Source organism: Aplidium turbinatum, chromosome 2 (genome assembly GCF_918807975.1).
Source record: "Aplidium turbinatum chromosome 2, kaAplTurb1.1, whole genome shotgun sequence".
NCBI lineage: Eukaryota > Metazoa > Chordata > Ascidiacea > Aplousobranchia > Polyclinidae > Aplidium > Aplidium turbinatum.
In genome coordinates, this window is record NC_137473.1 from 34,756,373 (window position 1) to 34,780,252 (window position 23,880).

General features: G+C 36.7%; 2 protein-coding genes across 2 annotated transcripts in view; both read left to right on the forward strand.

Annotated features, from left to right (window-relative positions):
* The window catches only part of LOC145788060 (lysosome-associated membrane glycoprotein 1-like), a 50,612-nt gene that overhangs the window by 20,752 nt on the left and 5,980 nt on the right, over nucleotides 1–23,880 (forward strand). Inside the window, exons 2-5 of the mRNA XM_082599855.1 lie at nucleotides 13,263–13,967; nucleotides 19,314–19,630; nucleotides 21,215–21,380; nucleotides 21,857–22,018. Coding sequence (XP_082455981.1) covers nucleotides 13,925–13,967; nucleotides 19,314–19,630; nucleotides 21,215–21,380; nucleotides 21,857–22,018 — 688 coding nt within the window. The 5' untranslated portion in view covers nucleotides 13,263–13,924. The remainder of the gene's footprint in view (nucleotides 1–13,262; nucleotides 13,968–19,313; nucleotides 19,631–21,214; nucleotides 21,381–21,856; nucleotides 22,019–23,880) is intronic.
* On the forward strand, nucleotides 11,009–13,857 carry LOC145788044 (E3 ubiquitin-protein ligase RMND5A-like). Its single transcript, XM_082599854.1, has one exon. The coding sequence runs from the start codon at nucleotides 11,118–11,120 to the stop codon at nucleotides 12,291–12,293; it is 1,176 nt and encodes a 391-aa protein (XP_082455980.1). The 5' UTR covers nucleotides 11,009–11,117; the 3' UTR covers nucleotides 12,294–13,857.

Below are 23,880 nucleotides of genomic sequence, written 5' to 3' on the forward strand. Positions count from 1 at the left end.
GCGAGTTGTGACCTATTACTGATTCATTTGACTTTTTTTCTTTGTTTGCTTGCTTGTTTGTTTAGTTTCATTTTTATCTTGAAACTAACCAGTTATATACAAGTTAGTTTATGAACTTTGTGTATTGAATAGCTTGGACCACAATACTTGTTCAGCGGTGTTTTGTCCTAGAATACCCAAAACATTTTTTTTTTAAATAACTGCTTTTCTACTCAAGATAGGCACAATCACTGTTCAGAAAGCAGATAGGAAATCATGTTTTCTGCATCTTTTGACACAAAAACTGTATCTCTAGCTCCAGCAGTTTTTGAGATATGAAGATTTGTTTTTTTGGGGGAGGGCGCAGAACTTCAGGGGGAGAGGGCCACCCCTAAATCAATTTCAAATTCAAAAATGTTTTGAAGGAGTTATTTTTCTGACAACTTCACAATTTAAATGGGTGTCCTCAGCAAAATTCAAAACATTTTCATGTTTGCCAAGTAAGCCACACTACCTCACACCCCCAAGACTTTTGCATGTGATGGTCAAACTCATGATTTCACAGCTGCATTTACTATTGAAGGAGTTGGGTTACATATTTGAAACTTGAACTGTTTATAGCTTAGGCAAAGAAGATTTTTTTCTAAAAGTTTCAACTTCTTGAATGACTGTCCACAGGGTCAAATATTAACCACAAGATGGCGCATTTTGAGCTTTTTTGCTTGCGCTTCATTTTTGCACCCTCCAAACTTCAATAATTTCACATTTTTTTGGTGTCAGTCTCATGGGGGTTAATTACCAACTAGTATAGAATAATGATATGCAAAATGGTAGTTCTGGGACTATTGGTTTGGGAGATAGCGGACATCAAAAATTGATGTAATTTTTTCAAATGTAAAAAATTTCAATTTGTGAAAGGTTCTATATCTAAAATTAATTTGAAATTAGCAATTTTGATGGTAGATATGAAAACTAGGGCTGCTTCTTAATCAGAATACCAAATTTCAGATTTGTAAATGCTTTACATGAAAAGTTGTGAAGACCCAAACATGGAGGAAAATTTACATGCGAACGCATTTTGAGGGACCTTGGTGACTTTGAAGGGCTGTTATTTCTAAACGTCTTGAAATAATGAACTGAAATTTTTTTTGTGTTCATTATACATCAATATGAAACTTTAGTGTGAATTTCAAGAAAATCTAAGAGGGTCGAGCTTGCACACCCTGTTGAGTTGACATGGAATGACCCAATATCAAATTACACTAGCTTTCGGAACACAGTTCCCTAGTCATGTGCTATGACGAATGGTGTTGAAGTCAGTGAGTGGTTCTTGAAAGTGGCTCTTTACCAAAGAGCTAAACCAAAGAGCCACTTTAAAGAACCACTCACTGACTTCAACACCATTCGTCATAGCACATGACTAGGGAACTGTGTTCCGAAAGCTAGTGTAATTTGATATTGCCACAGCAAACTCGCAGCATCAGGCTATAACAGATCGTTTGAATCTACACTGTGAAGTAAGCAACGATCATGCTGCTAAAAGCGAAACTCATTCAACTAAATAGTTGTATTAATTCATACTCTAACACAGTCAGTCAATACATTTATAGGCCTACTTGAATACAGTCATTAAGAAAAATTTTTTTGGTATTGTTTTCACTTCTCTTTGTACCCATTTTCACTGTTATTTGGTTAGCCTACTTTTGCGTGTGTATCATTGTTGATACCAACTGCTAACTTCATTATAGTAATTAACTTTATTAGTTTGTTTACTGTATATTAGGGTGGGTCGATTTTCACATAAAATTGTCGGATTGTCGCATAAATTGGTATTTAGGTGAGGCTTGCCATACTAAATAAAGTGTTAAAATTTTAATGTGATAGTGTGCTCTTAACCACTTACCCCAGGTGGTATGGAAAAATACAATTTTCTACTTCAGGGTAAATCATATTCAATAGGTAGGCTGGAGTGAAAACGAAACACAATTGAAATTTAATGAGTTAAAATCACACCTGGATGTTAAACTAAACAACACAGTCTTTCTTTGATTCAAATATAGCCTAGGCCGCTGCTTCCTTGCATCTAAGATAGAATGAATCATAGAGTTCCTTTTCTCCTTTCCGACAGTTTTGAGGCTGACCTCAGCGACTAGGCTACACAAATCATGCTTTCAACGGCTTGAGTCTGTGGTGTGTATGACGACTTTACTGGGACTGACTTTATTACATCCTAAAGTTCATCCTCACTCTTACATGCTAATAATGGTGGATCAGTAACGTCAATCTGTGTCCAGTCGATCATATCAATATAATCCTTTCCCTTTGCATTAAGATTAAGTTGATAAGCAGGGCGATGGGATCTTCGTATTATTGTAGATGAAAGCTTTCAGAATTCGCCTAACAGCTACCTCACGAATGTCAGGTCCATTGTCATGAAACATGGTATAACTTATAGCAAGTTTTTGGGGTGAGCTGCATAACAATTTTGCTTGATAGATTTGTCGATGACAGAGTGCACTTCTACTGGCTCAAGTCCACGACTGAGTTGTATCATAAGGAAAAGTACTGCTGGAGCATCGCTGATATCTGTGGCCATCTTAGTGGCAAACCATACAGGCCTATCAGTTGCAATGGAATCGTGTCAATGACTTAACAGATTCTGATGGATGGGTTTGACTAACATGATAGCGGCACATTCGATTTGCTCCTGTGAATGATTATATTTCCCAGGATCTCTGTGTAAGACTGTAGGGGCGTGAGACCAGAGGGGGGGGTACCCAAAAAATAGTATATCCAATTTTATTTTGATAGATATACTAAATCTAGGCCGTATACCAAATTTTAGGTCAAAATATTGAAAAACCATTCATTAGGGGCAAAAAATGTGATTTTTGACCCCAGCGAGGGAATTTTTTTCATAAAAATTAATTTTGGATATAAAATCTGACACAGTTGAGGGAATCAGTTGATTTAAAAGTGTCTTCCTACTCATTTTTCAGCAATGAATCCAGTTTTGGTGGTTAAAATCATCTATCTCATGTAGAAAGTGGCCAAAACTTGATTTTTCTTCCAAAAATACTGAAAAAATACCCCTCGAAAAAAAAATTATTGTAAAAATTTTCTTGCTGTGCCCCCCACATCCCAATTCCAGTATTTTAAGCCCTCGTGTGGGATGGTCAGAATAAATGCAAACATTTTGGTGCAAGAAAAAGTGAAAAAGCTCTTGAAATGGCCAAATGGTGCCATTTATGGTATTATATACACGCGAAAATTTGAAAATTTGCTTCATTGCATAGCACATAATTAACTCACATAATATATATGTACACAGTATATTGAGCACAAGGATAGACTATAGTCAGTGTTGTGTCCCAGGGGTGGATGTTCTTCCCCAATGCATGTGGAAATTCAAAGGTTTGTATTTGACTCCTTCTTTGTTTATTATATTGGTGGGGGGAGATTGAGAGATTAGCAGGGGATTATATCAGGTGTTTTGAGAAGAATATTCACCTCTGATGTGTCCCAATATTTCTGTGTTGCCATAATGAATGTTTATTGTTTATGCATATCAGAATTATGTTCATATTTACTGATATTTAGATAAGCAATTGTGCATGATATTGATACACTTAGAAGGTAGGTTTTGCTTTGTTGAATAGAGCTTCGATTTCTTTGGCATTTTTCAAACAGAATTTGTTTGTTCTACCAAAGTCCCACTTTCCTGTAATAATAAGCCTTTTTTCATTTTGTAAGGATCTGTTCTACATCAACTTTGTCATCAACTGGTTTTTCTGCATGTATCCAGTATATAAACATTCTTTTCAGAGTCCTTTCTCACAAGATGTTCAATACTATAATCTTTGGCTGAAAGCATCTCCTTGAAGTATCCAATATACCAAACTACAGTATCTCGTTCCACCATAATGTAGCGCAAAGTTCATTGACCTCAAAAAGAGAAATAGAGCAGGTTGGTTCGAGATTATTGCCAATGCGTCTTCATTGGTAGGCAATGCTACATGAGCAGATGATATTGCTGTGCCATAGGAACCGCCTAACAGTATGCATAAATTTTCCACCTTTTCTTCAATTGAGATTCTACTTGGCGGTATAATTCTGGATTAGATGCTCGTTCATGAGGATGAGTGTGAATAAAGAATGAAGAACCATCTTTACACCCTCCAAACTTCAATAATTTTACATTTGTTTGGTGTCAGTCTCATGGGGGTTAATTATCAACTTGTATAGATTAATGATATGCAAAATGGTAGTTCTGTGATTATTGGTTTGGGAGATAGCGGACATCAAAAATTGATAAAAAATTTTCAAATGTAAAAAATTTCAATTTTTGAAAAGTTCTATATCATATCTAAAACTAATTGGAAATTAGCAATTTTGGTAGTAGATATGAAAACTAAGGCTGCTTCTTAATCAGAATACCAAATTTCAGCTTTGTAAATGCTTTAGATTAAAAGTTATGAAGACCCAAACATGGAGGAAAATGTACAATTGTACATGCGAACACATTTTGAGGGACCTTGGTGACTTTTGAAGGGCTGTAATTTCTAAACGTCTTGAGATAATGAGCTGAAATTTTTTTTGTGTTCATTATACATCAATATGAAACTTTAGTGTAAATTTCAAGAAAATCTAAGATGGTCGAGCTTGCACACCCTGTTGAGTTGACAGGGAATGATCCATTTGTATATTATGTGCAGCTTTCAAAGTCGGTAGCAACCTTAAAAATGCTTTCGATTGCCCTAAAAATTTGACAGGATTATTTTTTCAGGTATTGACACGATACAAGAGGGTGCCCCATTGAATTAAAAAAAATCAATTTCTGAATCACCCTAATGTATATAATGCCATAAATGGCACCATTTGACCATTTCAAGAGCTTTTTCTTGCACCAAAATGTTTGCATTTATTCTGACCATCCCACACAAGGGCTTAAAATACTGGAATTGGGATGTGGGGGGCACAGCAAGAAGATTTTTACAATAATTTTTTTTTGGAGGGGTATTTTTTCAGTATTTTTGGAAGAAAATTCAAGTTTTGGCCACTTTCTACATGAGATAGATGATTTTAACCATTAAAAATGGATTCATTGCTGAAAAATGAGTAGGAATACACTTTTAAATCAACTGATTCCCTCAACTGTGTCAGATTTTATATCCAAAATTAATTTTTATGAAAAAAATTCCCTCGCTGGGGTCAAAAATCACATTTTTTGCCCCTAATGAATGGTTTTTCAATATTTTGACCTAAAATTTGGTATACAGCCTAGATTTAGTATATCTATCAAAATAAAATTGGATATACTATTTTTTGGGTACCCCCCCCTCTGGTCTCACGCCCCTATTAGTAAGAGTGTTTCAGAGCATTCCCCAGAACTGATTGCATGGCAGATTTCCAAAAGGTACATCTGGTCTGTGCTTAGATTCTTTGAATTGTCCAATTTTGGCAAATGGGGAGTTACAATTTTATCAAACAATGCGATCTCCACGGCTATAAGGTTTGACTACAGAATATCGTCAATTTCACCAATTATGAATGTTTCTGCACCAGATGTCTTTCCAAATAATCCAGATAGATGCCGCAATGGTAACTCATTGATGGGCAACATAGGCCAACATATATTCCACTGAACTTCATACTGGATAATGGATATGATCTTCTATTCTAGCAATTACTCCATTACGATTCCCAGTGTTCACTGCTGTCCGTCACAACCTGTTATTCGAATTCCATCCATGTTCATATTCTCGTCGATCATACATTTTCAAATGTCAACTGCACGACCACTTGGTGTTGTGACATGAGAGATGTAGATGTCACCAGGTTATGTCAGTAAAACGTAATGGTATTCTTTTATTTTTCTCCTGTGGTGGTAGTCATCAAGGACATATGATTCATCCTTTCTCCCATCGAAATAGAGCGATATAAAATTATTGACGACATGTTGGGTTGGTTTCAATCCAGTACTCATCTTGACTTGGGTATGTCTCACTTTCCGTGGGTCAAAATTGATGTCTGGAGAAATCTTCTTCTAACACATCCTGCAAAGTAGCAGTGGCAATAACAGCAACTGTTTCGTCAGAAACCATCTTTCGATCGGCTTTCCTTGCACAACAAGGGATTGGTATGGTATTGTAGGCACTACTTGTTGAGACACTCTCCATGAAACTTGGATCATTTTCGGATGAATAAGATAAATAGTCAGTTTCACAAAGCTTTTTGTGATGAGTTAAACCGCACAACTATTATAAGTTCACCCACTGCGCAGAATTGCCAGATTGGGCGAAAAAATGAGGTAAAATCACATTTTTTTTTTGCAACTTTTCGCCCAATCTGGCAATCCTGTTATAGAAACAGAGGGTCATTGGGGTAAGGGGTTGCTGTGCCCAAAACGATTTTAAACTTTGACAAAATGTTTAGAAGGTAAAGTCTCACCTATGTTCAAATTTATATGATAAATGGAGAAATCGACCCACCCTACTGTATATACCGTATGTATTTAAAAGATGAATATGCACTCTTCTTTGCAACATTTCATGTGTTATTATTATAAGACAACCTGAATATAGGCTAGGGTGCATCATTTCCTCTATATTTTGGAAATTCAACTTAAGTCATTGAGAAATATTGACCATTCCAAGTTAGATTCAATCAAAAACAATATGGGTCACCCAGGCCTCGAAATTCGTTTTTGTTGACGGCGGACAAACGTGTCCGGTCTGAGCAGCTATCTCGGCGGACAAATTAAGTCTCACGGCGGACACACCAGTTTTAGCGTCGATCGTCACGCTTAATCACTTTATCTTGATAATTCCTTGCCATTTGAGAACTATAGCTACGGTTTAGAAGGCTTTTTAAAATTTCAGCGCATTCACTGTCTCTGAAAAGCTTTCATCAGACTACCGACGTGAGCTTGAAGAGTCAAAGCGTCGCGTAGCTGCTTTACGCCGCATAACTGATTAACTTCCACCGAACGAGGTCGTGTGGCTTCTTGCGTCACAATGCTCTGGACACAAGTTGAAAAACTACTACACTAACGCTACTATTTTCTGTTGTGCAAAGTTTCACTAGGCTTTTTTCTTTAGGTTATTTTTGCGAGTCATATGAGCGAAAGTAAATTTTTCCTGGGCCTTTTCTTTCTTACTGTAATACCAAAACTAAACAAATTTCGCTGCATCTTGCTGTAATAGCCTACTCGTGTAATCTAATTTAGTAACCAACCTTGCCTTATCAATCTTACTGGAGATCAAAGCCAGACATTGTGACGTAAGACTTGAACTAAGTTGCGCGTGATTAGTGTAAAAGTACCAGTACTCCCATCGGTTCTTAGCGAATAATTCACCTTTGTTACGCTGATTCAATGTCACCAATCGTTGAAGCAACGTAAAAGTCGAAAGTTTTCCTGCTTGAATGGAAACTAAGGGATACAGTATTAACATTTTCTAGATGCGCGCTAGAATGCACGGGAAATTATATATCCGCAACAATTGTTCGTGCTATGCAATGACGATTTCTACCGCTATTTCTCGGCGGACAAATATGACCGATCTAGATGGTACTTCCCGCGGACATCACATGCTGTGACGGCGGACATGACCGCCGTGTCCGCCGTGAATTTCGAGGCCTGGTCACCAGACCCCCTACCAATACCTCCTGGGCGCAACCTAGTTTGTACCCTGAACAGTTCGTACCCTGAAAAGATCGAGAGAAAGGATAAAAAAGCAGAAGTCGCTGATCGCAGTTTAATAGCACAAAGCCGAAGTCGCTGATCGGAGTTTCCGCAAACAAATTCGAGGGTTAAGGTTAGCGGAAACTGCGGAAAAATATTTGCGGAAACTGCGATCAGCAAGGCAGGCCTCGAAATTCACGGCGGTCATGTTCGCCGTCACAGCATGTGATGTCCGTGGGAAGTACCATCTAGATCGGTCATATTTGTCCGCCGAGAAATAACACGGAAACTGACGATACAAATCGTCATTGCATAGTACTAACAATTATTGTTGCGAGAATATAATTTCCAGCGCATCTAGAAAATATGAATGCTGTATCTCTCACCCAGACAACAAAATCTATCATTCTTATATTAATTCAATGTAGACGCAGACGTTGAATCAATGTAAAAATGATAAATTTTGTTGCCTGGGTAGCTTCCATTCAAGCAGGAAAACTTTCGATTTATACGTTGCTTCAACGATTGATGACATTGAATCATCGTAACAAAGGTGAATTCTTCACTAAGAATCGATAGGAGTACCGATACTTCCACACTAATCAGCGCAACTTTGTTCAAGTTTTACGTCACAATGTCTGGCTTTGATCTCCGAGTAATATTGATAAGGCAAGGTTGGATACAAAATTAGATTATACGAGTTCGGTAGGCTATTACAGCAAAATGCAGCAAAATTTGTTAAGTTTTGGCATTACTGTAAGGAAAGGCCCAGGAAAAATTCACTTTCGCTCACATGACGCGCAAAAATTAACTTAAAAAAAAGCCTAGTGAAACGTTGCACAGCAGAAAATAGTAGCGTTAGTTAGAGCTCAACCGATATATCGGTCAGCCGATATGTATCGGCCGATATCAGGTGTAGCCGATATATTGTATCGGCCATTTTTCGCCGATAAACATCGGCCAGCAAAAGCGTACTCAAAACCAGCCATACATGCCTTTAGAAGAAACACAAGTTGCTCAAACGTGCTTGCATAGCACAAACAATTGTTGCGAGAATATAATTTCCCGCGCATTCTAGCGCGCGCATCTAGAAAATGTTAATACTGTATCCCTTAGCTTCCATTCAAGCAGGAAAACTTTCGAGTTTTACGTTGCTTCAACGATTGATGACATTGAATCAACATAACAAAGGTGAATTATTCGCTAAGAATCGATGGAAGCACGCGCAACTTAGTTCAAGTCTTACGTCACAATGTCTGGCTTTGATCTCTGAGTAATATTGATAAGGCAAGGTTCATTACAAAGTTAGATTATACGAGTAGGTTATTACAGCAAGATGAAGCAAAATTTGTTAAGTTTTGGTATTACAGTAAGAAAAAAAAGGCCCATGGAAAATTTACTTTCGCTCACATAACACGCAAAAATATACCCAAAGAAAATGCGCAGTGAAACTTTGTACAGCAGAAAATAGTAGTGTAGAAGTTTTCCGACTCGTGCCCAGAGCATTGTGACGCAAAAATCCACACGATTTCGTTCGATGGAAGTTAATCAGTTATGCCGCGTACTGCAGCTACACGGCGCTTTGACTCTCCAAGCGCAGTCCTCGTTGGTCTGATGAAAGCCTTTGCTGAAATTTTAAAAAGCCTTCCAAACCGTAGCCATAGCTCTTAAATGGCGAAGAATTCAGACCGAACACGTTTGTCCGCCGTCAGCAAAAACGAATTTCGAGGCCTGGGTTGTTTCTTTTTTGTTTGGTGTTTTTTTGTGATTAGTGTTAAGAATGATTTTTCCATCACAGCAACTAATGCATAAACTTTCTTGGACTGGTTTGTTGCTTAATAACTTTGTTGGTAACAAATTTTTCGTAGCTGATATATATCGGCCGATATATATCGGTATCGGCCTAAAAATTTCATAAATATTGATATCGGTATCGGCCTGAAAAAGTGATATCGGCCGAGCTCTAGCGTTAGTGTAGAAGTTGTTCCGACTCGTGCCCAGAGCATTGTGACGCAAGAAGCCACATGACCTCGTTCGGTAGATGTTAATCAGTTATGCGGCGTTTTGAGCAGGTACACGGCGCTTTGACTCTTCAAGCGCACGTCTTTCAGAGTGACTTTGCTGAAATTATAAAATGCATTCCAAACCGTAGCTATAGTTCTCAAATGGCAAAGAATTTTCAAGATAAACTGATTAAGCATGACGATTGACGCAAAAACCGGTGTGTCCACCGTGAGACTTAATTTGTCCGCTGAGATAGCTGCTAAAACCGGACACGTTTGTCCGCCGTCAATAAAAACGAATTTCGAGCCCTGGCAAGGGTTAATCAGTTATGTTAGAGAGCATACCAGTAGATTACTCGATAGTTAGAGTTAGGGTAAGCGGAAACTGCGGAAAAATGTTTGCGGAAACTGCGATCAGCGAGGGTTAGAGTATAGATTACTCTAGGGTACAACCTAGTTCGTACTCTGTAAAGATTGAGAGAAAAAATAAAAAAAGCCGAAGTTGCTGATTGCAGTTTAATAGCTCACAAAGCCAAAGTCGCTGATCGGAGTTTCCGCAAACAAATTCGAGGGTTAGGGTTAGTGGAAATTGCAAAACTGCAGAAAAATATTTGGGAAAACTGCGATCAGCGAGGGTTAGGGTTAGAGAGCATAAATTACTCGATGGTTAGGGTAAGCGGAAACTGCAAAACTGCGGAAAAATGTTTGCGGAAACTGCGATCAACAAGGGTTAGGGTTAGACTCTAACTAACCGTTAGAACATAGATTACTCTATGGTTAGGGTAAAGGTTAGCGGAAACTGCAGAAAAATGTTTGCGGAAACTGCGATCAGCGAGGGTTAGAGCATAGATTACTCTATGGTTAGGGTAAGGGTTAGCAGAAACTGCGGTTAGCGGAAACTACTGAAAAATGTTTGCGAAAACTGCAATGAGCGAGGGTTAGCGTTAGGGTAAGGGTTAATAAACTGCGATCAGCGACTTTGGCTTTGTGCTATCTTTTTCTCGATCTTTTCAGGGGGAAAATTTTAAAATGTTTGCGGAAACTGCGATCAGCGACTTCTGCTTTTTTTTATTTTTTCCATCGATCTTTTCAGAGTACAAACTGAGGGTACTACGAACTGTTCAGGGTACGAACTAGGTTGCATCCCTACCTCCTTACCCCCTGGATTTGGTTTATTGAAATCACTATAACTTAAGAACTAAACAAGATAACCAATCAGCTGCCCCCCTTCTTTAGGCATGATATTAAGTGTCTTTGCTGCAACGCAGCCGTGTGCTCTGGAGCAGTGTTGACTCCACATCCTTTTGAGCATCGTGCAGATGTTCTCACCACTCGGCCACACAATCAATGACACAATACATAATTCATTTTTTTAAATTGTTGTTGTCCAAAATTTTTTCTGAAAGCTATCATATGTGTTAATAAACTTTGTTTTAGGCTGTGGTTGTATCATGGAGGGTTGTTTAAATACAGAAAAGGATGTTGAAAAACTTTTAAGTAAGTTTACATCTTACAAGAAGCAAAACTTTTCCAATCTTGACCAACTTCATGAACAAATTAGCAAACTTAAAGAAGAATTTCTTCAATTTGATGCAGATAGTACTTTGACTAAGTCACAGCAAGTGCTCCTGAACCAACAAAACAAAAAAATGAAACTGTTTTGTCAAAAACTTTCATCACAACACAAAGATTTACACAGTAGCGTATCGAAGATTGGCAAAACCATAGACAGAAATTTTGATGCTGAATGTAACTCTGTTAGTATGCCTGAAATCTTGGAAGATGAAAATCAACATAATTTATTAAATACTGCCATTTGTGAACACTTCTATAGAAAAGGATCATTGACGGTTGCAGAAAGCCTTGCAAAAGAATGTTCTTTACAAGTTGATGATAGGTGGCATAAACCATTTGTTGAAATGAATGAAATACTGCAAAGTCTTAAAAATAAGCAAGTTGATCTTGCTTTAGAGTGGGCTGGAAAGAGTATGGAGCAGCTGAGTACTAATCAAAGCAATCTTATGTTCAAATTACATCGACTGAAATTTTTGCAAATCTTAAAACAAGGCTCATCTCATCAACATGAAGCACTTCAATATTCTAAGCACTTTCAACAGTTTTGTCCTGAGTACAGTCTTGATGTTCAGCAATTAATGGGTTGTTTTCTTTATTTGAAACAAGATATATCCCAGTCTCCTTATGCACATTTGTTCTCTGAACATATATGGGATGACGTGTATGAATCTTTTTCTAAAGAAGCATGCCGCACCATGGGAATGTCAATTGAGAGCCCTTTGATGACCATTTTTAGTGCCGGATGTCAGGCACTCCCAGCTTTAGTAGCAATCAAGTCAGTTATTGAACAACGACAGTGTTCTGGTTTGTTTTCAAATAATGATGAACTTCCAATTGAACTTGATTTAGAAGATTCGCCACAATATCACTCTGTCTTTGCTTGTCCTATATTACGACAACAGACCACTTCAAAAAATCCTCCTTTGCGTTTGGTTTGTGGCCACGTCATTTCAACAGATGCTCTTCACAAGTTGGTCATAAACTCTAAAGTAAAGTGTCCATATTGCCCTGTGGAACAAGCACCTAGCGAGACCAAGGAAATTTTTTATTAGCATAAGTTAGTTATCATAGGATACTAACTTAATTGTTTTAGGAAATAAATATCAAAGTCATTTCCTCCACATGTGAAAATCAAAACTTTCTGTAGTCTGTATTATACATTCATTGAACACAATATTGTAGCATGCATCCTATAACTGAAATACACAGAACTTCAGCTGTTTATAAGATTTGCATTGTCGAAACAAAGTAGACTTCATTGCTTTTCTGTCTATATGACATAAGTTTGAATACAGATATGTTGGTTTATGTTTTACAACTTTTTAAAACTATTTTGTTGTTTTGTCTTGTGTACATATGTAGTACTACGGTATGTACACATGTTTCATTTGTACATTTTTCATTCGAGTTAGAGATTTTTATCGCCTTGAACTTGAAAAACAGAAAGAAAATTTGTTTGATTACACTGGACAACAAGATATAAATATTTAAAAAAAAAATTGAAAACCCATTTATCATAGAAGATGTGGTCATGTGGTAAACCAATGTAGAAGATATTATATACAAAAATTTAAGTGTTTATATCCTGTCAAAGAATCATGTTTCTCTGTTCTGATACACCATTTGCTGCCAATTTTATTGCTAGTTTCAGAGTACACAGAATGAGAAGTTTGGAATAAACTTTGGTTTGATGGTGTGTTTTCTTCAAATCTGTTTCACAATTATGTAACCTTGTTAGGTCATACATATGCACTGAAAACACCAAAACAAAAATTTAAATGTTTTGGCACATGAAACTGTTCATTACTAAGGCTGATGTTGACAATGGACAATTGGACATGCAAAGCTTGTTTCATGTACTACATATATACGTCATACATATATAATATTAAAACAATGAAAACTATAAATACTACAAAAACTGCTCAATGCCAAGCAAAAAGCCAAGCAGAGCGAATTAAATCAAATATATATAGTTATTACTCTCTAAACCCTTGACAGCCTGTTTCACCAAAAAGGAGGATCATCAGAAGGTCCTTATTCAAATAGAAATTCTATTTGAATAATGACCTTCTGATGATCCTCCTTGTTGGTGAAACAGGCTGTCAAGGGTTTAGAGAGTATTATAATAACTATATTTGATTTATATAATATTTATGATTTGTATGATATCTTTCTGTTTTTCTTATTGTGATGTCATTGTTATCTAATTTCACATGATATCGTTTGTAATGTTGGATGTTATTTTGGAAAAACTTTTAGCCCCATTGACATAGCATATTGCTAGCAATAGCTTTAAACCACAAGGCAGTGGTATAGTTCTGTTTTACAATATATTTGAATATGTAGATTTTTCAATAGAATTTAATAGACTTTCTAAATTGGCCATTATTACAAACACAATTTTGATAAGCATAAACTTTCAGCTACCGTACTTCTTGTCAGTATGCATCAAAATAATTTTTATTTCACCATGAGTATTTTGAAGTGCATTTGAATGCAGCGCATTGCTTTCAAGTTGAAATGTTGATACAATCAGGGTTGTACACATGTAGCTTAAGTCTTTTCTGTTTTTAGCTTCATGTTGGTACTGTACGTAATATCTTTGTTTTTTAGGTACACGTTTTGATTTTTGGTCAAGGTCAAGTTAAATTAAAGTTAAATTGTTTGTTCAAAAAGCAACATGAAAAGATTGGTTTTTGCTTTAGCTGTGGTTGCTATCTTGGGTAAGTAGTCTTGTTATGTTTGTATATGCAATGCATAGGGATTGTGTGAAATTGATGAGAATGTCAATTTCAGAATAACAATCTTTCTAAAGTTAGTTCCAACTTTAAACTAGACTTAAATCATGAAGTAGTCGTTGAAAACTCATCTAATAGGTGAACTCGTCACTTTGTTTCGTTCAAAAACATAAAAAAAAAATTGTAGAACTTTTCATTCCCCTCATAATGTTGATTGTATCATTTTTTAATGGAATACAAAAATATTATTCATTTCAAAATATTCCAGTACTCTGAAATAAACATTCCTAGAAATGAAATTAAGAATTATTATACTTTACCTGCAAAATGTTGTGAATTATTATTGCTGTTTGTGCACAGAGTACATTCATATGAGTAATAAAATTGTATATATAGTTGCTCATGCTTCAAATGTAAAAGGTATATATAATAGGCCTATATGCCATATTGAAATTTATTTTTCACAAGTTATTAAACAATTTAGTAGGTTTGTTGAGTTGAGCAGATCATATTTATTATTTCACCAGTTTTTGGCATTCAAAAAACTGTTTTTTTGTTGCATTTTGTTATCTTTAAATGATTGATGTTGGAACCAGACGTATCTCAGGAGTTGTTTTTATTTGTGTGTATTTTTTAGTATTTATAATAAATTAAAGATCTAGCATATAAGTTATCAGGTTCATGATAATGTGACTAAAACATTATTTATTCAAAACTGACTTATGATCATAGGCAAACTTGGCAAGCAGACAAACTTGATTGAAGCCTATTTTACATTAATATATTGATGATGTGTTAGAAACTAACTATATATATATCATATCTTTTTCATTTCAAATTTATTCTTTACTAAAATACGATAGCTGACTTAATGTAGATGCATTGGTTATTGCCTAATTTTAAGAGTGTATCAGTCCAGAAAAAAGAACAAATAAGTCTATGTGTAGGCTGTAGCGTAGGGAGATGTATATTGATTAGCCTAATTAGTTTCATCATGTATTTCTATTTATAGTAGAGTTGTTTAGCTTTATATATATTTAGCTTTAGTTATTTAGACATATACCTTTAGTGATGCAGTTGATGAAAGTTTTGTGTTGCTGTGGGGCACATGACAGTTGTATCCAAGCAATGTGAACAGGCAGTGACTCAACCCAATGCAGAAGACATCATTTCTGTATTTGATGTTGTTTTTTCGATGTCAGATATTTGTCTCCAGTTGTTTTTTTTCTCCAGTTTTCTTAGACAGGAGTCAGCTTCACATTCAGAATTTTGTTTTGTATTTTTGTTAAAGTTTCTTGGCAGAATAGAGTAGGCCTATTTTAAGCAAATTGCAGCCTTTTGTCATTGAAAAATGTCAGATCTATGAATTAAAATATTGTAAAAATGTAGGCTTAGTGTAGGCTAAAAAGGAACATTACATTAAGAATGTAAGTCATTTGAGGTTTTGTACTTCTCTATCTTTTCAAATCTTAATTTTGATTTTTCTAGTTGCTTTAGGTTAGACATTAAGTTGGTAGCCTACAATACGTTCTCAGTAAAGCAAACATGCCCAGCACTCTTACCCTCGTAAAAAAGGCACAAATAAGATGGGCTGGCCATGTCCACCGGATGCCGAACCACCGCATTCCTAAACAACTGCTCTACGGAGAACTGACTAACGGCAAACGTCATGTAGGTGGTCAAAGAAAACGCTTTAAGGACACTTTAAAAGCTTCCATGAAAGAATTCGCCATCGACGTAGATTCGTGGGAAGACTTAGCCGCAGAACGACCAACATGGCGCAGTCTTATTTATAAAGGCGCAGAATCAGCTGAGAAACACCGTACGCTATCTGCTGTCAGAAAACGAGAACATCGCAAGGCCCGAGCCTCAAACAACCCTGGCCCTAGCCAACCATCCTTCCAATGTCCATCCTGCAGCAGAAGTTTCACCGCACAGATAGGCCTCATCAGCCATCTCCGCACTCATGTAGCCTACACTGACCAAAGTCAACACTAAAAAAAGAAAAAAGAAACTTGATCTCAGTCTCATTGGCCATCTTCGGAAACGAAGGGCGAACATCATCATCATCATCATCATCAGCCTACAATACATAATGCTTTTTAAAGCAAGTTGCCCCGACCGAGTGGCGAGTACGGCGGAGAGAAATTTATACTTTTTGAATCAAAGTTATGTCATAACACAGTTTTGGCCTACTTCCATCTGAATCTTTGCTCTGTTGAATCATTCTGTGTGTGAAGGAATAATTGCAGCGTGCTACTGGTAGAATGCTTGTCACATTAGAAAGCGTTCTTAGCTAGTCAAAAAGCATATATACACTTTAGTGGATTCACTGAAAAATTGGAAATGCTCCTATTTCGATTCTTAGGTGGGTAATGTGTGGTTTGGCAATTTGACATCCATCAAAAAAATCAATTTTTGCATTAGGAAACCACTAATTAAATTTTATTTGGTTCATTCATTCCAACAATCCCTAGTCTATACTTTACTACTTTAGGTTGAAACATATGCTTTGATAGTTTCACACTAAACACAGTACAAATAAAACTGACATACTAATTGCCTATAACAACTAGTCTACAACTCTACATGTGTGCCTATTAATTTCGGAATGAAATTAGCATAAGCAATCAAGCTGTATGTAGAATCCAGGGATATCTAAAGAAGGGGATACGAAGGCTTTTATGAAGTCTGACAATAGAAGGGCTTTTGTTTATCGTAAATAATCTGTGTTTATCGTAAAATGACAATTGGCACCGATAGTAGTTTAATAAATCTTGTTATGATAACTTGCATTGCGCTATTAGCATCAGGCCTGGATGTTCACAGCATGCTCATGGTTGCTTGTTAATTCAACTACATATATACTTGCTTTACATCTAGCCTACTGCAAAGGCTTTGTTAAAAAAAAAACAGCTTAATGGTAACTTTTCAACTGTCTTTGTAAACAAGTATTCTTTAAATATGCTCTACGTAACAATTGCTAACTGTCTTCTGTAGCTCATTGTACCAGCTGCACTACAAAACTTTCTACGATTTTAAAAAGAACCACATGTTAAAGCACTGCAAACTACCGCCCTGGTAGTGTCATGAGAATAAGGCAATCGCTGCGAGCCTTCATATCCCCTTCTCTAGATATCCCTGGTAGAATCCCATTGGTGTATTGGGATATTGTCAAAGCAATCAGTTTTCAAAAATATGTGAATCATGGCTGGGGAGTCATAGCAATGTGGTCCGACTTTAGCAAAGATAAATAACACAATTAAAATAGGTAGTTTGAATTGATACAGTGTTAGGAACGAACAATGTTACTGGACATGATGAAATTTTCATTTCCACCTTGACTCCCCAGTTGTGATACAAACTTCTTTCATTCAATGTAAAGCTATAGATAAATTGCAAATGAATTGTTGATTATTCTTTGTGCATAATTTATTCTGATTATGTTTGCAATCAAGTTTCTGAAATTTTTAAAGGAAATTATCGGGCGATTTTTTGAAAGGTTATCATTACCGTTTTTACATCGTTTTAACGTCGCTAAACGTTGAAATTGTGCAGAAAAAACTAAAAATAAAATGTTTGAAGTACTTTTGAATAGTTAAAATGATTAGCCTACTTTGGATCAACAATAATGTGTGGACACTGGACAGCTTAGCTTGGATTTGGATTGAAAGGAAATTATCGGGTACCGTACCCTAGTTATCCCGAACAGCAAAAATTTGTTCCAAGAACCCAGTTAGCCGAACAGTTCATTTTTACATTGTAGTAACAGAATGAAAAGGCTAACCAAATGTGTGGCCTACAGCTAGGATTGAAAGGAAATTATCAGGTACCGTAGCCTAGTCATCCCGACCAGCAGAAATTGCCGTTTTTACATCGTTTTAATGTCGCTAAACATTGAAATCGTATAGAGAAAAGAACTTTTGCTGACTAGGATACGTTGAAACTGAGAAACATTCACAGAAGCCCTTCGATTTGTTCCAAGAACCCAGTTAGCCTAACAGTTCATTTTTACATTGATTCAATGTCTGAATATTCAATAATATTCAATCGTTGGATTTGCAGAAGGCATCGTTTGATTTTCCAAAACTCGCCGAATAGGGCACTCGCCGAAAAAGGCCCTCGCTGAAAAAAGGCTCTCGCCGAATAGTAGCAGACCTGAGAATTCTAACCATGCATGTTAAAATGGTACATCAATATGGATTATGGATATGCGTTTACTGGCAGTGATAAATTTTTGAAGTGCCATGCAGCTTGGCCAGATGTGTAACTTAATTTGAAAATTTTTCGAATTTTTACTTGTTAAAATTATTTTTCACCAAAATTCAGTTTAATTGAAACTTTATGTTTGGATCCACGTCTATTAGGCGCAGACAGTTAGGCGCTGGTCAAACAGGCGCGCACACTGTGGCGTCAGGATATTTAGGTGCGGAGCACTGTGGCGCCCGTTCATTTAGGTGCTATTCTGCTGATTGTGTCAGCTCAGCTTTGGCAAAACCTAGTCGGGGTTTTGATGGAAAACTAAGTTTCTCTTCACTCAAGCCTACCACCCGCTTGAATATAGGCTACGGTATGTTTTTTACTGAAGATTAGTGTAGTTATTATTTGACTTATATAACTAAAAGTGAACTCAGTCATGTTCGGAAACTTGAATAATTTATTGATAAAGCTTTCGCCGATGCAAACCTGGACTAACAACAAATAAATGCCGAACACACCCATTAAAACAATGATATATTTTTTTGTTCAATATCAGATTTTGTGTGAAAAGCATTACCGGTTTAAGCAGCTTCACTCACCGAAGCCATGGCATATTTTTCTGTTCAATACAACATTTTGTGTGAAAAGCATTGCCGGTTTAAGCAGCTTCACTCACCGAAACCATGACATATTTTTCTGTTCAATACAACATTTTGTGTGAAAAGCATTGCCAGATAAAGCAGCTTCACTCACTGAAGCTATTACTAACAACAAGTAAATGCACGCGCATTAACAAAACAACATATTTTTCTGTTCAATATAACATTTTGTGTGAAAAGCATTGCCCTACCTGCCAAGCTGATACAATCTGCAGACTTTACTAGGAATAGCACCTAAATGAACGGGCGCCACAGTGCTCCGCACCTAAATATCCAGACGCCACAGTGTGTGCACCTACTTGACCGGCGCCTAAAACACTTTCTCTTTTATGTTTTGGGTGATTTAAAAAAAGAACATTTTCTTCTGCATGTTTTTCTCCATTTGGAAATGTAATAAAATCAGATACCGTATGTATTAGTGTACTGTATGTAACTTTTTGCTCAAAACATAATTACTAATATTTTTGTTCAGCTGCTGTTTGTGCTGATAATGATACAACCACTGATGTTTCCACTGCAACAAGCCCTTCGATTACTTCTTCATCTAGCAGTGCTGGACAGCCAACCTCTACTGTCACTGTGCCAACCACATCAAGTGACCAAACCAGTGCCAAGATGGGAACTACTGCTGGCCCCACAGCTGCACCAACTACAACCGCTCCCAAAGAATCCACAACAGCACCCCCTTCTCCCAAACCAGCCACATTTGCTACTCTCAACGAGTACTCTGTTGTTAAGAATAACGTGACATGCTTGCTTGTGAATATGACTGTTGCCTTTGTAAATAAGGTATGTTAACTATGGTTCTTGGCGACTAGAAAAATATAAATTTACGGCAGACACTGTTTAGATTTCCATACACCTCATGAAAAAAAACTTTTGTAAAATGATATGTAAATATTTAGTTTGCGTGAAAAAGACCACAAACGGTTGTTAAATTATTCATGATCTCTGTTACTAATCAGAAGGATTTTTTAACTAGCTCCATAGTCTGACTTAGTGTAGCGTTTTAACAAAAATAGTAGACTTCATAATGCCATCTTGGATCTTGCCGTTTGTTCCAGTTGTTGTTTGTTAAAAATGTGACAATCAATTTGAAACGTTGTATGGTATCAGTTCTATTTAAAATCACACGTCTTGGCTTGTGATATCATGCAGTTTGAATTAGGGTCTGATGGATTCCTTGGCAGTTTTCCTCATTATTTCATAACTTTCACCCTCCAAGCACAGACTAGCTTGCTTATTCAAATTTGATATGCACCTACAATTTACCTTTTCCTCACAGTATCTCTCATTTAGTGGTCTATGATATTTCGGCGTTGCCGATTTATAGACGCTTTATGGGGACGTTTTCGAAAATTTTGTTTCAGTGCTGCTTCTATTTGTTTAGAGAAATTGTAGAGATCGTTTGGAAAGGTGGTTTCCATGTTTATATTCGAAACTTATAATTGTGTTATTGTGTTGTAATTGATAATTTTGATAATTATGTTATAAATGTGTTGCAGTGAGGGAAATGCAACAAACCGGTCAGCATCCGCAGTATGAGGCCGGCACAAGCCAGATGACATAAATGCTCATTGATTAATTAACCTATAAATCGAGCAGTTAAAATTACCCACAATTGTAGCGTCGATGTAGTTTCACCTGATCGTGAAACAGATAGAACATAAACATGATAATCACCTGCCTAATTGAGGTCCAACTAAGTGCCCGCACTGTAGCTCCGGACGATTCATGTTCTGCTTCTTAATTTACTTTTTTTTAATTTCGTTTACTTTACTTCTGCATATTTTTTATTGTTTTGTACAAACTTTTGTGTGAAAAGCATTGATCTACCAAGATGAAAAACAGAAAATCCGTGACAATAGCCTTGGGTTATTGGTATAAACGTTGTTATTAGAACTAAAATATATAAATTAAGCTATTGTAAGATATTTTCACCAAGCATTCAATAAAATAGGCTTTACTCGGAATAACCTCTTAATCATCTTGCATCATAGTGAAGCAGCAACGAAACCGCCTGGAGCGAGAGTGTGAGAGCCCACCTATCATACGTCTACATATTTGCGCTTACAAGACACGCTCTTCGTAAATGATAGCTATAATTCTTTCTGAAATAAACGAAAGCAGCACCGAAACAAGATTATTTAAGATACCCCCACCAAATCCGGCTATTTCAATCATTTAGGTTAATCCAGGTTTGCGAAAAATACCTTGTTCAATGTCGCTAGGTGTAAAAAAGATAGCTTAAATTGCTAGCTGGAAAAGGATGTGTTTTTAAGCACCTGTGCTTCTGCTTGCAAGGTAAGCAAACTGTAATCTAGGTGTGATGTTTAATTCCTTGTTTTCAGCTTAATATTTCTTATTGTTCAGTCAACCAACGTTCCCATCAACGTAACAGATGTTGCAGCAGTCGATCAAGATCAGAGCTCTTGTGGGATGCTGACTGTAACCTTCGGTAACAACTCATTTTCACTGGTATTCAAGAATAATACCAATTCCTATCATTTGGACGAAATAGTAGCCGTTATCAACAAAGGTATCAAAGATAAAAAATCACTTTAGTGCCAAGAGTTTTTTCAATTCGTTTTTAATTTTCATCCTTTGATGCAATATATTAATGTTAAGTAAGAAAGATAGACTATGATAGATGGGCGTTGGGCATGTTATGATCTGAAAGTAACTATAGGGGAAAGTCGTTTATACAAGGTCAGCATTTTGTAAATTAGTGATAACCTTCTGTTTATTCTTTTGGTAACACTTTGCAATGTCCCAAAGCTTGTTCTGGATTTGGACAAAGAACATTGAGTAATGATTATGTTTTAGATCAGAACTATCACAGTTTGTTAAAATCAATGCAACATCTCTAGAGTCAATTTGTTGTTTTCTTCATAATTAAAACTATATCATACCTTAAAACTTGGTTGGTTTCAAGGTTTTTGAAACGGTAATTGTCAGAACGTTCAATTATGCACCCAAAATATAATTTAACAACTGTTTTCTTTCTGTATTTAGAAAAGTCGAATGCAACAGGCCTTAAACTTGGCCAAACAAGTCTTATGGCATCTTACGTTTGCGTGTCTGGGTTCAATGTCACATTGAGTAACAATTTGATTTTTGTGGGCACAAATATCCAATACCAAGCCTTTGGAGTCAAGAATGAAACATTTGCAACAGGTGTGTACTATGTGTTGCAAAACTTTTTTTTATGTCATTTCACCCCTTTCAAAAACAATTTGTACCAGTAAAACAATTTGTGATTAGCTGGCACCGGTTCAGGGTTTTGTAAATGTTGTTTAAATCCCGATCGCATGATAATAACAGAGCCAGTCATCAACACAACTGTTCACTCTTGAGTTATTGCATGCGTGTTGATTACTTTATGTGTGTGAGCAAGATATGTCTCAACTTGTCATGACGTGGAAAGTTTGGATAAGAGTTTAATCTTCTGACTTTCCATCCTCTGTTTACTTTTTCAATGCTGGCCTGGTACTGTGCGTTCATCTGCAACAGTTAATATTTAAACTTAAACAGCACACGTAATGATAACACCCTTTTGAACTGGCAATTAATCAAACAAACGGTATTGGAAACTTAATTGCAGTTTTACTGACGCTAATGGCTCCACAATACACAAGCTCAGCAATTTACGAAACCAATTCAGGTGTTTCTGTAACACTACCATACATCTGCATGGTGCACAATTGCAATGATGAGTTTATTTGACTCAAAGTTATAACAGATAAAAACGCAGCAGTAGCAGCAATACAATATTGTTATAATTTCATGAGCAGCTTTCTTGAAGTGAGCAGAATAACGTAATCGTAATGCGTAATCCCTGGTGGAGGTATCGAAATTGATCACAATCGAGATCACGCGCAGCAAGTCAGCTAGCAAAACGGGTCTTTTGATTCAACGTCTGCAACGTAAAAGGATTTATTTACCTGCTGAGAATAAGCAATAGTTACTGTAATTACGTCAATCGCACTGCCGGCCGATTTCCGAAGACCACTCTCTTACCCAATTTTGCTGCACACCAGAAAAGACTGATTGCTTTATGTAGCTATGCGCTGTGCCCAGTAATGCAGCATATAAAAGTTGTCATATGATAATGACTCGTACACGTTTAATTGTTTTCTGCTTGACGCATTGGCATAACGACAAAAAGAGAAAATTATTTATGCAGCATCTTGCCATTTTTCTTGACACTTGATAATGATAGTAATTTAATTCCCACCAGTTGGGTGCAACATAGAAAAGTCTCCATAATTGGCGATTTTCCTCCAACTATTGCAGTTCTTTCTGGCTGTGCTTTGTAAAAGATCGAACTTTTTGCTTGAATGTTTCTGCTGGTCTTCCTTGATTGCCTTTGATCAGTTTTGATAGTTGAAGAGTTTCATTATAAACTGAGTCTTGACACTTAGAAAACTCAATATGCTCAATTGCTCATTCTGCCATCCTCATACAGGCCTCGAAATTCACGGCGGACACGGCGGTCATGTCCGCCGTCACAGCATGTGATGTCCGCGGGAAGTACCATCTAGATCGGTCATATTTGTCCGCCGAGAATTAACACAGGAACCAGCGATACTAATCGTCATTGTATAGCACGAACAACTGTTGCGAGAGTATAATTTCCTGCGCATCTAAAAAATGTGAATACTGTATCCCTTAGCTTCCATTCAAGCAGGAAAACTTTCGATTTTTACGTTGCTTCAACGATTGACGACATCGAATCAGCGTAACAAAGGTGAATTCTTTGCTAAGAATCGATGGGAGTACTTCTACATTAATCACGCGCAACTTAGTTCAAGTCTTACGTCACAATGTCTGGCTTTGATCGAGTAATATTGATAAGGCAAGGTTGGTTACAAAATTAGATTCTACGAGTAGGCTACTACAGCAAAATTTGTTAAGTTTTGGTATTACCGTGAGAAAGAAAAGGCCAGAGAAAATTCACTTTCGTTAAATGATACGCAAAAATAAACCTAAAGAAAAAAACCTAGTAAAACTTTGCACATTAGAAAATAGTAGCGTTG

What these genes read in the sequence shown, in the direction of transcription:
- LOC145788044 (XM_082599854.1), top strand. Translation starts at nt 11,118, where the DNA reads ATGGAGGGTTGTTTAAATACAGAAAAGGATGTTGAAAAACTTTTAAGT.